Here is a 24,784-nt window from a genome sequence, read left to right as displayed (position 1 = left end):
TTAGACACAGATAGAAATGTCTTCCCTCCAGAGATTGGAGATAATTTTGATAGAATTGCCAATTTTTTCATCACCTGGCTCATGTAGCAGAAGTATTCTACATATCACTGAATACCCAGTTGCTTTTAAAAGTATATTGCCCTAGAGGAGTCTAAAAGTCTGGACTAGTAATAAATTTTGGTGATCTTCAAACTTTGAGTACCCGTCTGAGGAGGAGAGGGTAACTGGAACACAGGGTGGACACGGGGAGATAAGAACTGGATGTGGCGGGAGGGGATGTCAGGGGCGGGCAGGGTTTGCAGCCCTCTTAAGTTGTTCGCTCTTCCTTTATTCTGCTCCGTGGTTATCAGCTCATATCCTTATTAACTGATGTTGACTTTAACTGTGGGATTGTGCATAGATCATTCTTAGCCTGTTTCCTCACAGCAAGATGGGTGTAAAAATAAAATACCTGCCTTACCTAGTCAGGGTGATGTGAGGGCTGAGTGGCATAATTGGTGTGAGATAGTAAATTATAAACTGTGAAGAGCTGTGCATTGTTGGTCTTAACTGGCATTTTCTATTTTACTAACTTAAAACATTCTAGTTACTTTTTTCTGTACCTTTGGGGACTTTTGCTTTTGAGATAATCTTTTTGGTTTGTTTGTTTTTTAAAATGAAAAAATTTTTAAAAAATTTTTGGGGTAGGTAATTGAGTTTACTTATGTATGTATATATGTATGTATATATGTATGTATGTATTTATAGAGGAGATACTCGGGATTGAACCCAGGACCTCGTGCTTGCTAAGCATGTGCTCTACTACTTGAGCTATACCCCCCCCACCAAGATAATCTTTTTTGATGACATGATCTTCTTATTTTTAATCTCTCCGTCTTTGATCCTGTATTTTGCTCTTTTTACTCAACGTGCACCATTTTATCTCAGTGTGTTCACAAAATTAGTGTATTCTTTTATCCTCCATCTAGTCACATTGGTGTACTTTTGGACACCTGACTGAGCTTGCTGATTTCCAGACCTCTTTTTACCTCATTAATTAATTACTTCAATTATTAAATAAGGAAGTGGTTCTGAATCTTAACAGCTTCAGCATTTTTAGAAATAGTCAAATAACAAGCAGCTTAAATAGCCAACACTAAGTTATATTAATTTGATGGACTGTTACGGTAACATTTAAAAAGACATTTAGGAAGAATTTTTAATAATATAAAAATGCCATAAATGAGAAGAAGATGTAATATTGTACAAACAATAAGATCTCAGCTATGTATTACAATATATAGAATGTAGGACTGAAAGGAAATACTCCAAAATTTAAACAAAAAACTAGCAACAGTGGTTTCAGTCACTTTGTCTAGTTAGTCTGTGTCTTAGTTACCTGGTTTTGTCCCAGACATTTACATAGTGTTGACCTCAGTGCTAGGCACTGAAGGATACAAACTAAGCAAAAATAGCTATTAAAGATGCAGGGCATCATCATAAATACCAAGGAAAGTAGACACACATTCTGTGAGAGCTCCTTCTGGCCAGGGAAATTGAAACACTCAGATCTCCTAGGAAAGCAGGGAAGTTCATTCAGTTCATGCCTTGTATCCTTGTATAAAGCCTAGGTTTAGATTCCTTAGAGGTTCATTTGGCATAAGTGAAAATTCTTGCTGGGCATTTGAAGCAGCGTAGAGTCCTGGGAGTCCAGGACTAGGAAGACAAAGGCTTCAGTTAAATCCCTGCCCCATCACTGATTTGATCTGTGGCCTTGAGCAGGTTATTAATGCTTTGATCCTTAGTTCTTGTGGTGATAGGTAGTGCCTTCTCTGCCAACCTCAAAATCTTGTCAGAGTGAGTTCAGATATATATATATATATATAATGTGAATTCATTTAAAGGTGTAATCGTCTATTTAGATGCCATCTTTTTATAATTATTTATGATGGACAGGATCAGAATTCCATATTTCCTATTTACTGCCCAAAAGAATGGAGTCTGATTGGTGTCCATGAAGTTGAAGGCCTTTTTAGGTCCAGAAAATGTTGCTGGGGTGTGGGTTGAATGAGAAAATGGAGCATAGATCCTGGAAAAAAAAACAAAAAACATGGGTTGGTCATCTGTTTTGAAGGAGGGAAGAAAAATGTTGCACACCTGCAACACTTTTGATCCAGCAGTTCTGTTTCTGGGAATTTATCCTGTAGGGTATACTCTTATGTATGCAGTGTGTTGTGTATTACAAGGCTAGCTGTTTCAGCACAGTTTGTAAATAGCAAATACTAGAAACAACCTAAGTTTCCATCAGGAAGGGGCATGTTAAGTAAATTAGAATACATCTTGGGGGAGGGTGTAGCTCAGTGGTAGAGTGAATGCCTAGCATGCATAAGGTCCTGGGTTCAATCCCCACTACCTCCATTTAATATATAAATAAACCAACCAACCTAATCCCCCCCCCCCCCGCCAAAATTAGAGTACATCCATCTAATGGAATATTCTACAGCTATAAAAATGAATGAGGAAGCACTGATCTTTAAAAGAATATTCCGAAGTAGAAAAACAAGGTCTAGTACAGTAGTAGTGGTATACTACCTTTTGTGTAAAAGGGACAAATATGAATATGTCTTTATTCTTGCTTGTATATTCATAAAGAAATTCTAGGGGAGTATCTAGAAACTAATAGTAGTGTTTACCTGGAGGTAGGATGGGGGTCTGAGGGATAGATGAGAATGTGTGTGTGTCTCTGTGTGTGTGCCTTTTTTTTTTTAACCATGTAAATAAATTACTTATTCAAAAATTGAAAGTTTTTCTTTTTTTTTTTTAATGGAAAGAAACTACCTCTGCAGTCTGAAGGCAAGTGAGATTGCGGAGGATATATTGAATACATTCATACATTATGACTAGCAGGTCATACCCATGGAAATTTATTTGGATAATAGAACCATTTGTTTCTTTAAGGTTTATGGTCAAGATTTAAAAAGAGATGTTTTAAGCTCATCCGGAAGATGCCTATTGTTGGTCGCAAGGTAAGTAGAATCTGAGTGTATCTTTCTCCTCCTCTGCCCCCCACTCCCATGATCATTAAACCTTTTTCTATTTACTGAACCTAGGATTCTTAAGGGGATGAGTGATTTTTGTTCCCCACCTCCAAGAAACAGTTGACAGCATTCGGAGACATTTTTGGATGTCACAGCTGGAGGTGTCTGATTCCGGCACCTAGTGGGCAGGGGCCAGGGTGCTGCTGCAGGCCCTCCGGCGCACAGTCAGCCCCCACAGCAGGGGCGACCTGACTCAGTGTCAGAAGTGCCAGCATGGAGAGGCCTGCCTTAACCCTTTCTCTGACATGTTTGACCAAAGGAGAAAGGAAATGTCTGTTAAGGAAGAATCTGAAATTAAACAGCCTGACAGAAGTGACACAAAGCTTTAGAGCAGTAGTGGGCTGGGCTGATTCAGATACTTAGCCAGGCTTGAGTGCTCCCATGGTTTAGATCAGGGTCGGGAACCCTTTTTTATAAAAGGCTAGATAGGAAGCATTTTAGGCACTGCAGGCCGTACTGTGTCTGCCACAGCACCTCACCTCTGCCCTTGCAGAGGGAAAGCAGCCCTAGGACAGTGGGTGGAAGAATGAGCCTGGCTGTCTTCCAGTGAAATTCTCTACAAAAATAGGTGCAGGCCAAAGTTGGCCTGTAGTTTGCTGATCCCGGGTTCAGAAACAGATAACAGAGCCATTCTCGTGCTTTGTCCATGTCTGAAGTCTCAATACTCCCTTGGCTGGATCCTCTCTACCCCCACCCATGCTGAGGATAAGACAGTCACCTCTGCACCCTTCCCACAGCTTCTTTATCACAGAGAAGAGAAACAGGACAGGCCCCACTGCAGGCTCTAAGGAAGGCATATGATCCTTGATGGCTTCATTTCTCCCAGGTCCCTATCCTGCCCTCAACTTTCCTGCAAGCTTTTTTTCACTTTTGGCTTTCAGTTCCTTTTCCCCTTTCCTGGCCAAACCAGAAAAGATAGCAATTAGCTTCAACCTTTGACTGAAATCCATTCAGACCATTGTGCTAACCCTCCCAGAACTTTATATTTTCAGGTTCATTTCCTGTGGAGAAGTGGAGGAAATCATGGGTGGAGAAGGAGAATGAGAGAAATGAGGGCTTTTATTTGACCCCAAATCATATTAGGCCCTAAAATTAAATCTGCTTTAGTCCTTCTGGAATAAAGGGTAGGGGAGAGGGAAGGTACAAAGGATGGACTGAGCACAAAGGATAATTCCTTTTCCCCTTAACATTCCCTGTATTTTTTCTGCCCTTATTCATCACACTTTTCTCATTCAGTTTCAGATTTTGAGACAAATGCCTGGGGTTCCAGAACCCATTAAATTTGTGTAATAACAGACTTGGAAGGTACTTAGAAACTGTATAATCACCTTTCGGTTTTTAGAAGCAGATTTTGAGGCTCAGTGACAAGAGTGTTTTTTTTGAGTGAGTGTGTGTCCCTCTCTCATTCATTTACATTCACTTCCTCAACATGTGTTATTGCTCAGTGTCAGGTAGCATTCTGGGTGATCAGGAAGAAGACTTAAGTCCTTCCCTCCATGGAATCTATATTTCAGTACTAAGAAAGACAGAAAATGAATAGGTAAGCAAATACATAAGAATTTCATTTTAAAAGAATGCTGTGATGAAATTAAAATGCGATGGAGGTTCTGAGGCAAGAATTGGGGTGGGGAAGTGCGTGCTCTGCTTTCTAATACACCTCTCATCATTTTTGTTTATTTTATTACAACAGCATCATCTATGCATGGAAGCTCAGCTTTCATAGTTTGTTCCTGTTACATTTATGCAGCATAATTCTTCATATGTACAACTTTAAAAAATTATCTTTGTGTCCATCATATGCCCTGGCATCACCCAGGAGTGTGGACTCTGCTGCTGCCAGCACTTGCCTATCAGACTGTTGTAGACATGTTTTAAAGGAGTGGCTTTCCTTGTGGTTTCGTTGAGGGCTACCCTCCAGAACATCCTCTTGGATTCTAGTCATCCATGGCTAGAAGTGAGAAGATCTAAATGTTTGGAATGAGATCTTGGGCATCAAACTTGAGCAGACATATTGCTGAAACCAAGTCACTACAACACACACAAATTATAACACATAGCCACTTTTCCCTGAGTCTACAGCCCAAGAGTCTGTCATCACAAATAGCAGCCCTTGCCTTACTCTGCCTCCTTGCTCTGCTCTGTTCCTGCCTGCCCCACCTGCCCCCAGCACTTTTCATTACCTGACTTTTATTTTCAGTCTGTGATGCTGAAAATAAGCTTCATGAGAACAGGAGGTTCTTTTTTTTTTTTTTTTTTCTCCACTAGATACTGCCTAAGTTTGTTTTGTTCACTGCGTAACCCCTGCCCACAGTAGTAGTTCAGCAAATATTTACTGAGTAAATAAGTGAATGCAGGAAAGAAAATGTCTGATGAGGATGGGGAAGAAATTAACCACAGTTAATAAATTATGTAGCAAAAAGGACCTTAGCTCCTCCTAGCACTTAAGAGTCACACAGTACAAGCTGTCAACCTGAGACACAGGTGACAGCCTCCCTGGCTCTTCCCTGCATGTCTTGTGCTTGTGTGTGGGGACCTGTGAAGGGCCTGTGGATTCCTGGTGTGGTCTGTGAGCATCTGGTGAAGAAGCCCATCACTTGCACAAGCACCAGAATCCCTTCTGCTGTTGCTTGGCCTGTTTTCCTAGCTTCTGTTCACGGTTCTACCTGGGTTTCTTTAGCACACACTGTAGCTGTTGCCAGGGCAGGAACAAGGTCCGAATATTGCCCTCAGAGAAGTGCTGACTTTAGGAAATGCAAGCCAGTTAAAGCATTGGCACATGTCAATGTGGCAGAGGAAAGGGGTGGAGGTGGGGGAGAATTGAGTGCATCTTTGACCTTCAGAGAGAAAACTGACGTTTCATACTTCTGAGAGACTATTGCCCAGGCCAGAAAATAGCTGAACAGTCAAAATGTCACTGTATCTCTTTAGGAAGAAATGCCATCCTTGTTGTGTAGCACTTGTGCAGTGCCCACCCCTGAGCAGCTGACTTGGTGCTGTAACTGGTTCTTCTGCTCTCCGTACTGTGTCCTTCCCTCTCCCTGTTAACTTTGTCTTCCTTACCTTTGGAGATCCAAGACAAGCTGAACAAGACCAAGGATGATATTAGCAAGCACATGTCATTCCTGAAAGTGGACAAAGAGTACGTGAAAGCCCTGCCCTCTCAGGGTCTGAGCCCGGCTGCTGTTCTGGAGAAGCTCAAGGAATACAGCTCTATGGGTACGATTCTCGGCAAATGTGCGCTCCCTGCTCCCTGAATGTGGCTGGTCATCTGGTCATTGTTTGATTTTGCAGAGATTTAGAAGAGTTCATCCCTGGTGATTCTACATTCATGAGGGCCCACTCCCTGTCTCAAAGGCCGAATTTCATATTTTAAAAATTACATTACATTCATCTTTCACCCATAAAAGCAGACAAATCTCAGAGAGAGTGGAACTTAGTTCTATTTTCTAAGCCTGAATAAAACAGGCACATTAGTTTTTTGGAAAGAGAAAATATGTAATAAAACTGAAATACAGATTCTTACAGAAACTGAAATCTGTATAGAGGCACAAAAGAAAATAAAAAGTCTAATTTCATCCTCAAAAGATAAACACAGATGAGATATATGTATATAAGTATATCAGGATGTTGTTAGTGTTTCTGTGTAATAAGCACACACACACGTATATGTATGCGTGAGCACATACGGGAAGGATAAATGTACCAAGCAGCTTAGTGTTCAAGAGTGTAGCCCATGGGCTCAGCCTGGATTCACATCCTGGTTCAGCCATTTAAAGTCTGACCTTGGGTGGGTTACTTAACTTCTCTATGCCTCTCTGTCTGTCTCTCTGCAATGAGGACAATTATAATAGTACTTACCTGAGAGGATAATTGTAGACCTTAAACGAGCTCATACCATGTAAATGTATAATGCCTGGCTTTATAGCATGTGCTCAGTAATTGTTATTAACACAAACACGTTTATTACAAATTAAGATTATATTACTGCAAATACCTTTTAAAAATAGGCATTTTAGTTTGGTACAATTTTAGATTTATAGAAAATCTTCAAAGATAATACAGAGATTTCCCACACACCTCTTACTCAGCTTCTCCTCATGTTAACATCTACAATAACCATGGTACATTTATCAAAACTAAGAAAATAGCATTGGTACAGTGCTAGTAACTAAACTACAAATGCCACTCCTGTTTCACCAGTTTTTCTATAATGTCCTTTTTTCTGATCTAGTCTACTCCAGGACACCACATTACATTTTAAAATATCTAATTGACATGTGTTGAATTTTTACATTGGATGGTCCAAAACTATATATAGTCCAGGATTGAAGGGTGATCTAAAGCAAGGATTAGCATTCTAGGGCCTGTATATTAAAGATTTCTGGGATTATGAGGGCTGCTTGCTATACCATATTTCCTTCCCTTCCATTTTTAAGTGACTGTCCATTGCCATACTCTGTAGCCCCCATAAAAGAACAGGAAATGAAACCATATATCCTACTTTCGAAAGGCTGGTCTGAAGACATGCATGACACAGACCGGTGTCCTCTCAAGAAAGAAAGTCCAGCTGGCCACAAGCCAGAGCTGGCAGGTCATGTGAGAACGAGGGATTTCTCTGGATGTTCGCTACTCAGTCTTCTGTTCTCATTGGAGCTGAAGATCTTGGCTTTGTAGAGCCCATGGCAACAGTTTTCAGCTCAGTTTTCAGTTAGGTTGCTTCTGTAGTTCTCACTGCCTGCTTTCACTAGGGCACAGCCATGTTGTCATAAGAGCACCTGAGACGCCCACATTAACAGATTTGTTAGTACTGTAGAGTGTCTCAGGAAGTAGAAAGTCAGACCTTATATTCCCGTCAGGAACTGTCCTCTGAGCTTTATCCCAGTATTGGCTGTGTTCCTGATGCTGAGCACTGCAGCATATGTTGCTGGAAGCAGGTGGCTAATTCTTTGTGGGGTTCCAGGCTCGTCTAAAGGAGGAGCCCCTGAGACCAGGATGCTGATGCTTCCTATCTCACCATGGCTTGTCTAGTCAGGGATTCACTTCCCTGGCTTCAACTCCGGTGATAGTATACTGAGAATTTTGCACGTTTGTCTTACTCTTCTGCCAACTCTGCTCATAGCAGTTCCCATACTTCCTTTGACGGACTAGGGAGGGAGAGAAGAAGGAAGCCACTGCAGAAAAAAGTCACACTGAGCTATACAGAGAACAGAAAATGAGTATAGATAAAATTGTTCTGCTCTTAGCAGTTGGAGATAAGTCCAGCATTATTACTGGACTATCTTTATTGTACCTAGATGCTGTTAATATCTTTTTCATACAGTTGCTGATAGTAATTGTTGATCTTTCACCTTTATTTTGCTGTGATAGCTCTTCATTGGAATTCTTTTTCTTGATTTAATATAAGAATGCCTTTGGGTTTCCACTCCAATTTTTTTTTCCCTACTCTGAGGAGTTTATTCCTCTTTCTTCTTTATTAGAACTTGTCTTCCCAAAGGTTCCTGCTTAATGATCCAGTCACCTTCCCTTTCTCTGCAGATGTCTTTTGGCAAGAAGGGAAAGCCTCCGGAGCAGTGTACAGTGGGGAGAAGGAGCTCACCGAACTCCTTGTGAAGGTGAACGAGTGCCCAGTACTTACAGGGAGCATGTGGCTCTGCCAATTGATATTCTTGAATATTTTTCTCCTTACCTTTGTAATTAAAAGAAAAATTACTTAAGGAAAGTTTATTGTTAAAACAAAAGAAGTTTAGAAAGTGTCTCTTTACCCCAACATAGGTGAATATGCATAATATTGTCAAAGATACCTTCAGTCTGTAGAAAAGTAAAGTGCTGCTTGTGTTTCCAGGCTTTAGAGATGCCCTGTGTGGAAGGCAGATTACTAGGGAAGGTAGTCCATCATTTGAGATTATTAATGACAAGATACATTTTGTTGGATAAGAAAAGACAAGGGATGGAAACTTGGTCATAATTTCCTGTACTACCTGAGTCTCAAATCATATGACCTGAGAATGAGCAGTGGTCTCAGTTGTAATTCAGATAATTCTCACTTTTTGTTGACTTCAGAATTGCCTTTAGCTTCTTCTATTTCTGATGAGATTTATTTTTTTAACCCCACTTTGTCTATAAAATTAGTGTTGGACTGATGGTCTCTAGGATCTTTGTGTTTGATTATTAAAACTCTGAAACTGCTCATACCTTACTAAACATTACAGATTTTGCTTAACTGTATCTTGACATAATACCCTCTCCTTACTTCTATGCTTTAGAATCTTTCAGTGGCTTCCCATTATCTACAGGACAGAACCCAAGCTGCTTATGCAGCAGAAAATACAAACCTCTTTGTGAGCCAGCTCCCACCTATTTTTTCAACTATTACTGGTATTTTCCCTTATAAACACTACCTCCTGCCTTTTCTCTTTACTGAGTACACCTTGCTTTTATGTTGTTTTCCTTTCCCTCCTGCATTCTCCCTGTTCTAAATGACGAGTTCCTACTTATGTCTCAAGGTTCCACTCAGCAGACACCTCCAGACCACTCGGGGTGCTCATCGTTCCCTCTTTAAGGCCCCTTACGTCACGCACCTGCATACGTCTGCTGTCACACTTACAGCAATAGCTGCTTCATGCAGGCACTCTCCTGAGTGCTTCGCGTGTGTTATGTTGTTTACTTATGGCCAGACCCCCATCAGGTAGGTACTATAATTATCCCCTTTAGCATATGAGGAAACTGAGCCTCAGAGAGGTTACTTGGCCTAAGATAACACAGTTAGAAGTGATAGGTAAAGCTAAGATTTCAAACTGGGTCTGTTTGGTGTTTTAGTCTGTGCTTAACCGCATTTATACTTCGTCTCTTACCACAGGGTAAATAAATATTTGTGCATGTCTGTCTCTTCCACTGTATTTTGATCTTTATTTAGGTTGGGGAACATACTGTATCATTTCCCCAGTTTCTAGTGTTGTGTTTAATACTTAGAAACTTTTGTTTGGTGCATGATAATTTTTCCTATACAGTGTAATAGTCTTACTGCACATCTACTTGCATTTCTTTGCAGGCTTATGGAGATTTTGCCTGGAGTAATCCACTGCATCCGGATATCTTCCCAGGACTACGTAAAATAGAGGCAGAGATTGTGAGGATAGCATGTTCCCTCTTCAATGGGGGACCAGACTCCTGTGGATGTGTACGTACATGCAAGTGGCATCCTATAATCTGATTTTTTTTTAGCTTAAAATAGAGTTTATTAAAAGCATTACACAAATAATACATGATTGTTGTAGGAAGATCCAGATTAACAGCAAGTTTAAAAGATTACTTATAATTTTGTAGTCCATAGAGTATCAGCATTTTGGTATATATCTTCTGGATATTTTTTCTCTTCAGCTTTTTATTTTTGAGAAACTAAACTTACACTGAGTTGTTAGAATAGTTTAAAGAAGATCCTAGATTCACATCTGCTCCCTCCACTCCCCTTTCTCTCCCTCCGTCTTTCGTCCTCCCACCTACCGATCCAGGTACCTGTATGATTTTGTCACACCATCTCGTAGTTTTTGGATATACTTCTTGTTTTACTTAAGCTAAGTTTTTGTTTTTGTTTTGCTATAAATGGAATCTCAGTTGTTTTAGGAATACAGGAAGAGGGTATCATTGTATTTAAAGATACACATGAGGATTCCTTCTTTCAGCTTTTCTTTCTAGTAGATGTTTGTTAATTTTCCTAAACTGTGATCGATAAACTTCTGTTTAGATTTGTTCCTACAAACTGATACTGCCTTCTCTAGAAAAAACTAAATTTCCGCTTATGCATGAGGGTTAGATTTAACCCAGGGTGCTGTAATGGTAACCTAGAGGTGCTAATCCTATCAAGTACTTTTAAAATCATTATAAAGTCTGCAAATTTAATTATTGAAGGGCCCATCCAAAGACAAGAACATTTGATAGTTAACTTTTTGTTTTTTCCTCAATAAGCCATGTTTTTACTTTTACATTGGCACAGTGAAAAATCAACATGTTCAGATACTCAGTAGCTAACAAAACTGGTATTACTGGCATTCATTTTCCAAAAAAGAATTCCAAAAGTGTTACAGACTGAACCAACCATAATCTAGCAGTGGGTTCCTTTTTGGCATTTAGATGAACGGGGTGGCATAGAGGGGAGATGACAGTATACTTACAGGACGTAGGCATTCTCCTGTGCCATTGGACTCTACGAACTTTTAAGAGACCACAGGTTAAACAATCACAAAAACAGTTTGGCCTTATCCAGTAGAGTTGAAGATAGCCGTATCTTATGACCCTGAAATCCCACTACTTAGGCTATATCCTAGAAAAACGATGTGTATCAGGACAGATGTATATCCATAGCCGCATTGTTCATGACAGTTGAAAACAGGAAGTAATTCAGATGCCTGTTAGCAGCAGGGCGGGTAGGTTGTAGAACACTATGTGTGCTTCAGGCTGTTGTAGCTGTCACTCAGATTGCTGCTCAAATCACCCTGTTTTTGGTCAGTGAGAACTTCTTAATTTTGGCTCCTGGGTCATTTTGCATGACTCAGTTGGTCTTCGAAAGCTTCCTTTCTTTCCTCCTTTTTTATTTTTTGATGGAATATTTTCATTTGATGAAATATTCTAGGTTCACCTTGTACATTTCCTGCTCCAGATCCAGAATCAGCCATTTGTGCAAGAAACCCTAGTTCATTTATAACCATGTGAAATATTTGCATGGTTTCTAAGTCAGATTTATGGAACAAGACAGTGTAAAAAATTAACTGGAATAAAACCCAGAGAGGCAAACAGACAGTTAAGAGACATGAAGGATAGAGTGAGAAGGGCTAACACATCTCTAAGTGGTATTTAAAAGCAGCCAGAAAAAACAGAAAGCCTGTAAAGTTGTAACTATTAGAAAGCTGATAGTCTCAAAAGCGACTATGCCTGGGCCAGTTGCGGGCAGAAGAAAGATGGGCTGTGAGTTGATACTTGCTGAAGCTGGGTTACAAGTACAGGGGTTTTATGACTTCCTTCTTTTGGTGTGTGTAATTACTCCTTACTACTTCCATGGGTTTAAAAATTTCATTTACTGTATTTTTCATTCTTGGGAATTCTGTTTGGTTCTTTTTTTTTTTTTTTTTTTAAATCTGCTTGGTTGTTCTTTGTAATCCCTTTCCTTGGCTTATGTTTTGTTTATTTAAATATATTGCATGTAATTATTTTCTCTTCTGTATCTGATAATTCCATCATTCCTGAGCCTTACCTGTGTGTTTCTGCTGGTTTCACTTATGTTGTCTTGTATTCTTACATTTGTGATTTTGTTTTTTAAACTGTGAGTTACTGATTTTCCCAGAAACTTAACTTTGAGGCCTAGATTGAAGTTAAGTTATTCCAGACAAGATTTGTATCTACTCCTGCCAGTTACTGGGGAGTTGCTGGGAAATGCTACTGCATTGGAATCAATTTAAGTCCAGTTCTTAGGCACAGCTTTATACTACAGAAGTAGTCTGAACTCAGATCACAGACTCAAGTAAAAGCTGTCCTGTCATATATTCTTCAGAGATCCTTATTTTTCTTTACCTGAGCATCTGGGTTGAGGAAAGTAGCTTTTCTTGCTGTCCTTTTCTGCACCAGTGTATGTATTACCCCTGAGTGTGGGTGACGTCCCAGTGTTTTCAGCATCTCCTCTTAGCCTCCTTACTTTGGGCAGGCCCCACATTTGGCTCCTGTTTATCTGTCAGGGTGGGAATGTGAGGTCTCTAGGGGTTGGCAGCAACTCTCACAGTTAACACCAGCTCTTGTACTCACTTATCTTGTAGGATTCTTCATTTTGCTTTGTTTGGGGGTTCAGTGTGTTCCTTTATGTTAGCTCAGTGGTGCATGTAAAAATTTTCTTAAATCTTTTACCAGGCTTTTTAGTTGTTTCAGGTTGGAGGATTACCCAAGGTATATAATGTATATTGCTGGAAAGAGAAGTTCCATGATTGTTTTTTTCCCGTGTGGGAGACCTTTGCGTACTTGAAAGCCTCATTCCCCCTGAATCTTCTCTTCCCCACATTTTCCCTAGGGTATTCAGCTGTCCTTAGAGAATGTGATTTCACAGATTTCCAACCATGCCTGTCATTCTTCTCTGAACACCTTTTGGTTATCTGTGACTAGCCAGATGGACATGGTTCTCCATATGTAGAATGGCACTGAGCTTTCAGTCTCTTGTCTTTTTTATCTGGGTTCACTAAACTTATCTTAAACCTTTCCTCTGAGTTAATATTTTTATTCTCAGCCATGTTTAGTCTGTTCCTTGTTGTTCCTAGTTTTTTTTAAATTAATTCTGTATCGTGCTGTTTGGTACTTTGGTTTTTTAGGTCTTTGGTGTGATTCTTTTGTTTCAGGGTCCAGTCTTTCAGCTTTTGTTTTCTTGAATTCATGTTCTTATGATACTGTTCTGTAGTGAGAAACAGGAGGAATTTCCTTCTGCTCCTTAGGTTGTGACCTTCTGAGTTGGGCTTTTATTTTGCAGGGTACCTTTTTTTCCTTTTTACATATTTGCATAGTGGCCATTTTCTTTCATCTTGGCTCATGCTTGGGTGCGTGTCTGTAGACATTATTTGTTCTGATGCATGGTGGGTGACCTCTTGTCTGGCAGTATTTAGTTGAGGGGAGGGCTCAGCTAAAACCTTGTTCCACCTGTATTAGAATTATCTCAGAATAATCTTCTGAGATTTTGTTAAAAGTTACCTCTCAGTGTTCATGCTGCCTAGTTGGAAGAGAATAATACTCTTTGGACTTGGATGATTTCTTTAGCTCATCCTGTATGCCCGGAGTCCTCACTTTAGTGAGTCAGTCCTGGTGTTCTCTCTCCCCAGTCTGCATATTTCTCACTGGCCACCATGATCTGAAGATAGGGAAGCCCCTTCCACTTGCTTCTGAAGGTTTGTGGGGTATTCATGAGAATTCCCAGGATTTTGCTGCCTCCCCTGGACAGTTTCCAAGGCTTGGAGGAGGGATTAGAAACTGTGTTTTACTCTCTGCTGTGCTTTAGAAACTTATTTCTTTTTTTTTCATTGCCGGTATTTGAAGTTTACTGTGTTAGATTCTCTCCCTTTCCTTGTTTGGTTGTTCTTATTGCAGGGTTTTACTGCTTTTTTCTTCATTCTTGCATGTATTTGGAGGAGAGAAATTCTGTGAAATAGCTTCAGCCTTCCATCTTAATCCAGAAGTCCAACTCTGTGGGGTTTTCTTGCGTTGCTGCAGTTAAGCCAGGCCTCTCCCATTAGGATCTGTTTTAGTGCCGTGTCAGGGATCAGGAGGAGGATAGATGGAGTCTGATATCCCCAGTCTCTTCTGATGCCTAGACTTTTATAAGAGGACTGATTTCCTGTGGGATTATGTGAGTTTCTCACTTCAGTCCCTGTATGTCTTTTGATCTCTGTCTCTCTTGTTAAGCCACTTTGGTGAGGAAAGTTCAGAGGTGGGGAACAAGAGCCAAATGGCTGAGCAGTCTTAAGCCTCTTCTCAAGTAAGGTCTTAAGCTCTTCTCATTCTTTGTTCTTTAATCTTAAACTCTTATTTTTTATTAACTTACTTGCCTCAGTTAGGATGGATGAGTGGTGACTATATACTTAAAGAAATTAGGTTGCCATGGGAAACAGTCTTGGCTTGTGCAAATGCCATTGATTCCAAATAATATCTAAAAGAATAATTTTCAAGTAGGTCCTGCTCTGCTCCTGTTCTCTGACATACATATATATTAGAGTGAGGCTTTTTTTTTAAATGTTGAAAGATGTCGACTAATGTAATTATTGAGGCCCCTGTCTTCTTACTTCAGAGTTAGATTTCCATTTTTCTTTGGGTGTAGAGGGTAGAGGGAAATGGGAGAGTAGCAACGTATTTAAACACAGAATTTGAGGATCAGAAATAAAAATTAGAAGTAGAACTTGAGTATTCCTGCTTTTACGGTCAGAAGGACACTGGTGTTTGCCTAACAGATAACAAAGTTGATTTGATTAGTTACTGAACTGAGAATAGGACTTGTGGAGTGGGTGACTAGGGGGTTTGGAAATATTTCTGCTATGTCATTACTGGACTTTAGTGAGAGATCAGCACCCTGGGGACTTGGTCCTTTCCTGCCTTTCTTCACAGCTGGCTTAGCTCCTCATGTGACATTCTGAGGTTTTATGCTAGACCACAGGACACACTACGACTGGCAGAGCTGACCTCAACTGTAGGCAGAGAAATGCAGGGACCTACAAACAAGTGTCCTGTGCCAGAGTTAAGGGCCTTACCGTGGGGATGACGGTCACATGTTTCAGGAAGGCTTCCTCAATCACAAAATGACTAACTTTCCTCAGCTAATCTTCTATATAACTCCTGACCACTGGGGTTTTGTATCCAATGGTATTTTTGTCCTATATGTGGATATAATTTTAGAAAATTTCAGTCATTACCCACTCTCGTCTCATATTAAGCTGCCCTAAACATGAAAACGTAGAAAGTTTTACTTTTTATCAAAACATGTTGATGGATGACATTGAGGGGAATCACTTAGTCTCTCAGGGGCTCAGTTTTCTCACCTGTAAAATGGAAAAGCTGTCCAAGATTATATGACTCTTTGGAGACGATAAACCTAAGAAAATGTCCACCTAGCTCAGTGCTATGGCTTTTTTTTTCCTGTTTGTTTTGAAATGATTTCATTCTTACATGTTATCAAAGGATAGCCAGATGTGTATGACATGCCCGTGTTGGTCAGGTTTACTGAGAGTCAGATCGGGTGTTAGGAAATGTTGATTGAGGGTCTGTCAGGCGTGAGCTCCTGGGCTAGGTGCCAGGAATACTATTATGAACAGAGTGGTCTCCACCTTCATGAGTCTGTAGTCTAGTGAGGAAAACAGGATGAATGAAATGACCTCTTGAGTATTTTTGTATCAACTCTGGTAAAGAAATTCTCCTGTATCAGAGGGGCTAGGCCTAGCTTCAGGAAAACATTTTCTTTCATTTAATAACATTAGGATTTTTGTTTTAATTTCCATAAAGTTAGTAAAATTCCTAGAGGCTTCTGCTTTTCTCTTGTCTTTCAAACTTGACAAAACTGCAAGTTTACTTCCGAACGTCCTAATGTCTCTTCTTGGTCTCCTAATGTATTGCATAGTTGACTAGAGTTGTAACTTCACCGTTTCACATTCTTCAGTGGGCACAGAGGTTTAAATCAAAGTCAGTAATCCTGACGCTTTTGAATGGGGTAAAATGCCCTATCCTCTCTGCAACTGGACGAATAACAGAAATGTAAGTGGATTGTGCACAGGTGGGGTCTGGGCAGATGGGCATTTGTCCATACCGTGTGGAGCTTCTAATCATTCTTATTTAGTAGTTTTCACTCTTCTTCTGAACCAAGATTGGGCTTAGCCAGTAAGGTCAAGTTTTCCTTCTGGAAGATAGCAGTGTCTGGTCTACAGCTTGCATCCAGTAGCTCGTGTTTCTGCATCAGACACCATCAAGATCGAGGCAGGAAATGCCTGCTGGCGGCTATCCCTAACTCCTTACACAGATGGCATCTCTTTTTTATTACAGGTGACCTCTGGGGGGACAGAGAGCATACTGATGGCCTGCAAAGCTTATCGGGAACTGGCCTTCGAGAATGGGATCAAAACTCCAGAAATGTATGTACAGCTGTCCTGGTACATTTGTACAGAATTGTTTCCAGGAACCCCATGGATACCAAAATCCTTGGTGCTCAGGTCCCTTATATATAAGTGGCGTAGTATTTGCATATAACCTATGCACATCCTCCGGATAGTTTAAATCATCTCTAGATTATTTATAATATCTAACATAATGTCAATGCTATGTAAACAGTTGCCAGTGTGCAGCAAATTCAAGTTTTGCTTTGTGGAACTTCTTTTCCCCCTGAATATTTTCCATCCTTGGTTGGTTGAACTCATAGATATGGAGGGCTGACTGTATGTGTGGCTGTTTTTTCCCCTTGCAGGTTTGTCTGTGGTACTGCTCTATGAAACAGCCTGGCAATCTGTTTTCTGCTTCTTTGCTTCCTCTGGCAATTCCAGTCCTTTTTCTTCCTGTCCTGTGCCTTTGACCATTATCCTTCCCATTCAGCAAAATCCTAAGTGGGTCTGCTAGTTAATATTAAAGGCCACTCCTTTCCCCAGCCCCACATCTGTGCATGGTGTATGCTGTAAGCAAGAACAAGATCCTTTTTCTAAAAGTGGCAGAGTTATAGGACTACATCTTTGAATTCTGTGATATTTACTCTAAGTTTATCTGGCCTAAGGAAAGCTCTCTACTTACCTTAGCTCAGTGAAAGTTACTTACATATAGTGGACTGTTTCAGGAGACTCCCTAAGATAATTTCAGCCTGAAGGCTATTTTCTGGGAGGACAAATTTAAAAAATCCTTTTGAGATTGACCCATATTGCCACCCCATGGACATTATTTTGATACCTGGTTGCATTTTTTTCTCTAGACCTGCTCCTTGTACAGCATGTTTATACCACATCTTTTGGGTTAATGTTTCTCCCACAAGAGTCAGGGACTAAGGGTTTTGTTGCACATGATCTCACGCTATGAGTCATACCTAGCTTAAGAAAATAAGTCAGGCTGCCGTCTTTCTTCATGGATTAATTTTTGGTGCTTGATGCTTACTCAGTGATAAAGATTTTTCTCAAAGGGAAGAGAGTAATGTAAGAGTGGAGTAATTGAGGGAGGTCTGAAAGCAAATGACTTCTTTATCTGTAACTATTTGAAATGCTGCTTCCAAGTGTGTAGGAAAAATGGGGGTTTTGGTTTTTCACAGGATCATGGTCTTTCGGAGGTGGAGGGGACCATTGGTCTGATGCTTGACTGCTGCTGTAACATCCCTGCCAAGCAGTCTTACGTTTTCTGCTTCAACGTGTGTCATGTCAGGAAGCTTGCTCCCCTCTGAGATAATCCATCTTTGGATAGGCAGCCGTTAAGTAGGCTCGACTTTATGTTGATCTGATCTAAATTCTCTGTCCTTAATCTTTTACCCGGCAGCCCTAAATTATGCTTAGGATCCCTCCATGTGGCACTACTTCCGAGTTCTTCCTGCTGCCAGTGATTTCCTAAATTATAGGGAGAAGCTCTAGAAAACGTCTTGACTTCTTCTTGTTTGTGCTTAAAAAGAAACTAAAACAAACACTTAAAAATTTGAAGGAAAATAGAAGTTTACTCCTGGTGATTCAGGTTAGCCACTAGCCATGTTGTCTCTTGGACCCTGCTTTGATCTGAATTTCATCATTTTCTTCCTCCCTGTCATGTAGCATAGCCCCCCAGAGTGCCCATGCTGCATTTGACAAAGCTGCCAATTATTTTGGGATGAAGATTATACGGGTTCCACTGAACAAAATGATGGAGGTGGATATTCGGGTGAGTTCCTCTGAAGGGCTGCTGCCTGTCTTGGGCTGCGAGAAGCAGGAAGTGCACCCGATGACTCGCATTTTCCAGCATCACATGCAGATAGGCTCGAAATGCCTTTGATAGTAGCAGCCAGAGTTGCAAAACCTGCTGCTGGCAGTGGTGAGTCATTGCAGCTTCAGTCTTTCCATAGATGCATGAGCGCCAGTAGGAAGCCGAGACTAAGTGGAGACTTTAAAGACCTAGGTTTTGCTTCAGCACCATCCCTTTCTCTTCCGTTTATAAGATGAGCATGGACTAACTTGCCCCAAGCCTCACACTGAAGTTTTTGATTGGCCTGAGTTGGTACCATTGCCATTATAATAGTGTTTTTTTTTCAGAAGTAAACTATCCAGTTTGTTAGCACTGGCATTACTCACCCCCCGCCTTTACTAACGTTTTAACTGACTAATTAACTGACAAGTAAAAACTTCTGTATATTTAAGGTATACAGCTTGATGTTTTGATATATGTATACATGGTGACATAATCACCACAATCAAGCTATTCAACATATCCATCACCTCACACAGTTACCATTTTGTTTCTTTTTTCATGGTTAGAATACTTAAGACTACCCTCTAGATGTCTAAGCAGATTTCAGGTATATAATGCCACACTGTTCAGTATAGTCACACGGCTGCATTAGCGCTCCGGAATGTACTCGTCTTGTCTTGCTGAAACTTGGTACCCCTTGCCCAGCATCTCACATTCCCCTCATCCTCCGGCTCCTGACATCTAGTCTGCTCTTTGCTTCTATGAGTTTGACTGTTTCAGATTCCACATGTGAGTGAGATCATGCGGTGTTTGTCCCTCTGTGTCTGGCTTATTTAACTTAGCATACTGTCCTCCAAGTGCACACACGTTGTCACAGATGGCAGGATTTCTTTCTTTTTTTAAGCCTGAATAATAATTCTTTGGTAATTATTTTTATGCCTTGCATTTATGTAGAAGAAGTTTCCAGTTTTTAGAGTGCTGTCAGAATCACATTTGAGCCTTATGACAGCCCAGGGAGGTCGTAGAAGCTGTTAGTGTTATTGTAATGAGGAGACACCTTGGTTGAAGTTATGTAGTTTACTCAAGGTTTCACTGCTGTTATGTGGGGCCAGGACTCATATTTGGCTCTTTTGCCTCTTAATCCAATATTGTTTTTTACCCTCACGGTGATTTTGCTGTTTTTGTATTGTTCGCTCAGACTATTTTCCCCCAGTGTTTGTTTTTGGCCACTGTGGTGGGGAGGCAGTCTTCCAGGCTGGAGGAGTGAGGCAGGGGCATTAGTGGAACCGAAGCTCTAAGCTGGTAGCCTCACTTGCTCTTGGCAGCATAAGAGAAGAGTAACTGTGATGTGGCTTCTCATTTTTTTTCAACTTTAACCCCGCAGGCAATGAGAAGAGCCATCTCCAGGAACACTGCCATGCTCGTCTGTTCCACCCCGCAGTTTCCTCATGGTGTGATAGATCCTGTCCCTGAAGTGGCCAAGGTATGTGGGAGAGATGGAGTCAAACTGAGTTCTCAAGTAGAATCTAATTGTGCAGTCCTTGGCAAATAGAAGTGATTTTTGAGTTGAAATTTCAGCCCAGTGGTGATGAGTATCTCTCATCAGCCCTGTGGTAAGCTGCACAGCTCTGCTTGAGCCTCTGACAGTGACCAGCTTCTGCCATGGGGGAGGGCTATCACAAGGAAGAAGCTTTTGTTTAAACTGGACATTCTGAAAGAGTACGGACATTTCAATTCAGATCAGGAAGTAGTCTGCACTTAAGAGCATGCCTGCCTCCAAGAGGGTGGTGGTCACTATGCTGCCACATAGCACCCCTCCCTCCTGCCCTGCAGTTACTAGCGTGGGACCCTCCTCCCTCCGCCGCCTAAATCAGAGTGATGCTCATTTATTGCTTGATTTTGCAGTGAGTTTGAGGTTCTGCATATTTAAATATAAAACAGAAACCACATTTCAGATGAATTATTTCTAAGGCTAAATATATTTGAAAAATGAGCTTTATTAAGATGGTCAAAAATAGCCAGGTTTTTAAAACATGGAAGACAGTACATAATGCCCTGTGGCTATAACCCCACCTTTCCATCCATGTCTCATGGAGTTTCTGTTACAGGGCTCTAACTGATATTCTCTTATGGCCTTTGGTTTTTGGAACTAGCTGGCTGTCAAGTACAAAATACCTCTTCATGTGGACGCTTGTCTGGGGGGCTTCCTCATCGTCTTTATGGAGAAAGCTGGATACCCGCTGGCGCAGCCGTTTGATTTCCGGGTGAAAGGTGTGACCAGCATTTCAGCGGACACTCATAAGGTGAGTGAGGGAAGAGACCGCATGTTAATCAAAGTAGACAGTTGGTTATTTTGACTATTATCAATGAAGTAAGTTGGTTAAAGCATTAGCTTTCCTTGTAAGTATAAAACTAAATCTGGCTCTGTACTCTCACCAGGGCAGCTGATTCATATGACAAGGTACAGCGACAGGTGACAGGCAGTAGTGAAAAGGAACCTGCTATCTTTGTGTCGTATTGGCTAAGAGAATTTCTGTATCCAGTGACTGTATGCAACTAGGACATGCTAATGTAGTGGCCCTTATTCAAAGGTTCCCCGAAGCCTTGAGATCCTTGGGGTAGGGGGTGAAGGTGAGGTTGGTACCAGAATTCCTAATTAATGCTGCAGCTCCTATGCTCCTGGGGCTCTTGAATCTGAGTGACCAGTGTATATGGATGGAAGAGTCCTTTGGGAAAGGGATGAACTTACATGCTCAGGAATGTTGAGCTTGTAATGTTTGGAATGTCCATCCCTGCCATCCCTGGGGGACTGAGGCAAAGTCTACATCTCGACAGACCCTATGCCATTTTTCTTACCCTCCGTCCTTGGGTGGTTCAGGGAGTGAAATTAGTTCCAAGGTAACTTGAGTGAGAGTTCATTAGGAAGGCACATTAGTCAAGTACATAGTTTATTTTAAAGCTGGATTAAGTAGCTTCTAGATTTTGAGCACCATGGTGCTCTTAAAAAGGAAGTGTAATACTAAGCAAAAAAGATGGAAAGGGAGTCAGATCGTGACTGTAGTTGCTCCAGGTGACCTGAATTCTATCCTTTCCTGGCTTCCAGTGGAAAGTTATCTTTACTCCAGGGTGGTGTGTCATGACGGAAGCAGTGTTTTAAATAAGGAAAAGCACAGGCTGGATGAGAGACAGGAAGTAAACTTATTAATTGAACAAGACATTTTTTTCCCCTGTGCCTCAGATTCCTCATCCCTAAAATAGAGAATTTAAGTCCCACCCCTTAAGTTTCCTCTGCCCTTTAATAAATTATAAGTTGGAAATCTTAACATGAGTGGCAACACAGAGAACCTGACACACGAAGGGGAAACCTGCATGATGAGACAGATTCTGGGGCAGGGGCGCCACACGGAACTGCACACTCACTCACCTGTCTGCTTCTTCCCCCCTGCAGTATGGCTTCGCCCCCAAAGGCTCTTCAGTGGTGTTATACAGTGACAAGAAATACAGGAGCTATCAGTTCTTCATTGCCACGGATTGGCAGGGCGGCATCTATGCTTCCCCCACCATTGCGGGCTCACGGCCTGGCGGCATTAGTGCAGGCTGTTGGGCCGCCTTGATGCACTTTGGTGAGAGCGGCTATGTTGAAGCTACCAGACAGATCATCAAAACCACTCGCTTCCTCAAGTCAGAGTATGTGTAGAAGACTGGGAGTCTGCCTTGTCTCTTGCTTTGTCTACTAATAGGCTCGAGGCATCTGTCTGGCTAAGCACCCCAGTCCCAGCCCATCTGCAGTCCCCCACGAGGCTGAAGGTTTAGGATGCAGCTTAGGAGTGGGGTGCTGGCCTGGGAGGATAAGCTCCCGCCCTGTGCTGTGACCTGGAGGGTCAGATCTGGGCTTCATCTGTAGGTCATCTTGTTAAGAGTGTCTTAACAACTCGCAGCTCTTACCAAGTGCTGATGTTGCTGATGTACAGCTTACTGGTTAAGACAGTGGTTCTTAAACTTGAGATTGACTCCTAATCACCTGGAGTGCTTGTTAAAATGCAGATTGCTGGGCCCCACTCCTAGAACTCTGATTCAGTAGGGCTAGAACGTGAGTCCAGGGATTTGCATTTCTGGGAAGTCCCCAGTGGATACTGATGCTGCTGGTCTAAGAATTACAGTTGGAGAATCACTGGGATAAGAAAAGACTCGGAGAGGGGGCAGATGGAATGGGGACGGATGGGGTGTGAAATCTGGGGTTAAGGCTAGAACCAGGCTGCATGCTTTGCCTAATGTGTTCATGGGTTACCTGCCTGTCTGTGTGTCACCGGGATTGAGGCAGGAGAGCTTTCCTGAATCTTGAAGGTGAATGAAAGCAGCCCATATGCATGGCTCATTTTTCGGCCTGCATATAGTCCTGATACACCCATCTGGTGCAAACTGCTGTACCGTTTCTTGCCTTAGAAGGTACATGGATGACTTTTGAAAGAGAGATGGAGAGATTATTTTTCCAGGATTTTTTTAAAAAGTACATTGTTTATCCCTCAGATATCCCTGGGGGCAGATCATAATTTGGGAATTGGGCAGACAGGAGCCAGTGGTCCTGATTCATTGGATCTAGAGGGATTTGGGCCTTTAAATATTTGTCATATTAAAGGACCACTGATCTCAGTCTAGCCATCTTATTTTAGAAGATGAGAAAACTAAAGCCCCAAAAGGTTAGATTGTAAGGGAGAAATGGGATCATGGGCAGAGGAGGGTATGTACCTGAATTTCCTTTTTGTTCCTCTTGTTTAAGACTGGAAAACATCAAAGGCGTCTTTGTTTTTGGGAATCCTCAACTGTCCGTCATTGCTCTGGGCTCCCGTGATTTTGACATCTACCGACTATTTAACCTGATGACTGCGAAGGGGTGGAACTTGAACCAGTTGCAGTTCCCACCCAGGTGAGTGTGAAGAAGCCTCTTTCCATTCCTTTGCTACCTGATTTTTGAAGAACTTGAGTAGCAAGGTGACCTGCAGTATAGACACTGACTGCTGGAGTCCAGCTCTTTGTTGGCAACTGTAGGATCTGTAGGATGTCCGTCTTGCCACCTGGAGTTACTCGGTATTAGGAACAAGAGCTGTTAGTTTTAAACTCTGGCAAAATTAGGCGGCAGCCTCTTGAGGCCAGCGGTCAGTCACAAGATCTCCCCACCCCCCCCCCCAGACTCCCTCGCTTTCTAGGCTCCGTACTCCTGCATCCTTAGGTGCTCTTATTACCTGAGTTCTACTGAGCTCAGAACCTTCCAGCAGGCCTCTCATCTTTCAGGCCTGCTACTGTTATCTTTAATATGTGTTTCTAACCTAAAATCTTCCATGAGCCTTTAGATAAGCACTCCACCCCAAAAGAATAGGTCTCTTCAGCGTCCTCCATGCACCCCTGATCCTTTCACACGTTGCCATTGTCAGTCCCATCTGGACTCTCTTTCCTCTTCACAATCCCTCTGTACCCCGTTCTCCCTCCAGGGGGAGCTAGAGTTCCTTCTTTGCCCTGAAGTCCTTCAAGACCCCAGCCCTTGTGGCTGTATCCCCAAGGTTTATCATCTAAGATAAACGCATCCCAAATTCGTTGTCACATGATTGAAGGCATAGCACCTGACAGTTCCTGAGGGGAGGGGTGGACAGCACAGGAGTGGTTCTTGATCACACTGAGAGCAGGAAGCCCTTGCGCAGCCCACGCTTGACAGCCCCGATGCCCAGGACTGGGAACAACATGGATGACCTCCGCTTGTCTCAGATAACAGGAAGAAGCAACCAGCAAATTTTAGAACTTTTTTCTAAGAGTCACCTCTCTGTCCCTTCTCCTGTAGCATTCACTTCTGCGTCACACTGGTACACACCCGGAAGCGAGTAGCCATACAGTTCCTAAAGGACATCCGGGAATCCATCACTCAAATCATGAAGAATCCTAAAGCAAAGACCACAGGAATGGTAGGGACACTGGGGTTTTCCTTCCTGTGGACGTTTAGGTGGTGGGTTTGAAAGAATCAGATGACCTCCAGTCTGTTCCTCCTTCTGCCCTTTAACCACAAATCTCTTTCCTTATTAATTAATGGGTATTCCCAGGGCTTTTAAGTCTCAAATGAGATATGTGAGATACAATAAGCACCTTATAAACTTGGAATTGGTATAGAAAGGCAGGTGGTGGTGGTGTCCATTGGAAAAGAGAATTTTGAGACAGGAAAGGCAATAAGCCTGTTTCTGCTGGACTTTTCTACACCAGACCCCATAGGATAGTTCTTTGGGCAGAAAGGCAGACTGGCAAGTGCCTGTGAAAAATGTTCT

At 41.8% G+C, this 24,784-nt stretch overlaps 1 protein-coding gene across 3 annotated transcripts in view; it reads left to right on the top strand.

Annotated features, from left to right (window-relative positions):
* Positions 1-24,784, top strand: part of SGPL1 (sphingosine-1-phosphate lyase 1) — a 53,840-nt gene that overhangs the window by 26,476 nt on the left and 2,580 nt on the right. For all 3 annotated transcript variants that reach the window (XM_032470107.1, XM_032470106.1, XM_006181159.3), the window contains exons 4-14: positions 2,938-3,005; positions 6,146-6,293; positions 8,613-8,689; positions 10,126-10,254; positions 16,623-16,711; positions 18,350-18,455; positions 19,864-19,962; positions 20,633-20,782; positions 21,928-22,166; positions 23,257-23,403; positions 24,310-24,430. In XM_032470107.1, coding sequence (XP_032325998.1) covers positions 2,938-3,005; positions 6,146-6,293; positions 8,613-8,689; positions 10,126-10,254; positions 16,623-16,711; positions 18,350-18,455; positions 19,864-19,962; positions 20,633-20,782; positions 21,928-22,166; positions 23,257-23,403; positions 24,310-24,430 — 1,373 coding nt within the window. The remainder of the gene's footprint in view (positions 1-2,937; positions 3,006-6,145; positions 6,294-8,612; positions 8,690-10,125; positions 10,255-16,622; positions 16,712-18,349; positions 18,456-19,863; positions 19,963-20,632; positions 20,783-21,927; positions 22,167-23,256; positions 23,404-24,309; positions 24,431-24,784) is intronic.

The sequence above is a fragment of the Camelus ferus genome, chromosome 29 (genome assembly GCF_009834535.1).
Source record: "Camelus ferus isolate YT-003-E chromosome 29, BCGSAC_Cfer_1.0, whole genome shotgun sequence".
Lineage (NCBI taxonomy): Eukaryota > Metazoa > Chordata > Mammalia > Artiodactyla > Camelidae > Camelus > Camelus ferus.
This window is presented reverse-complemented; position numbering and strand designations above follow the sequence as displayed.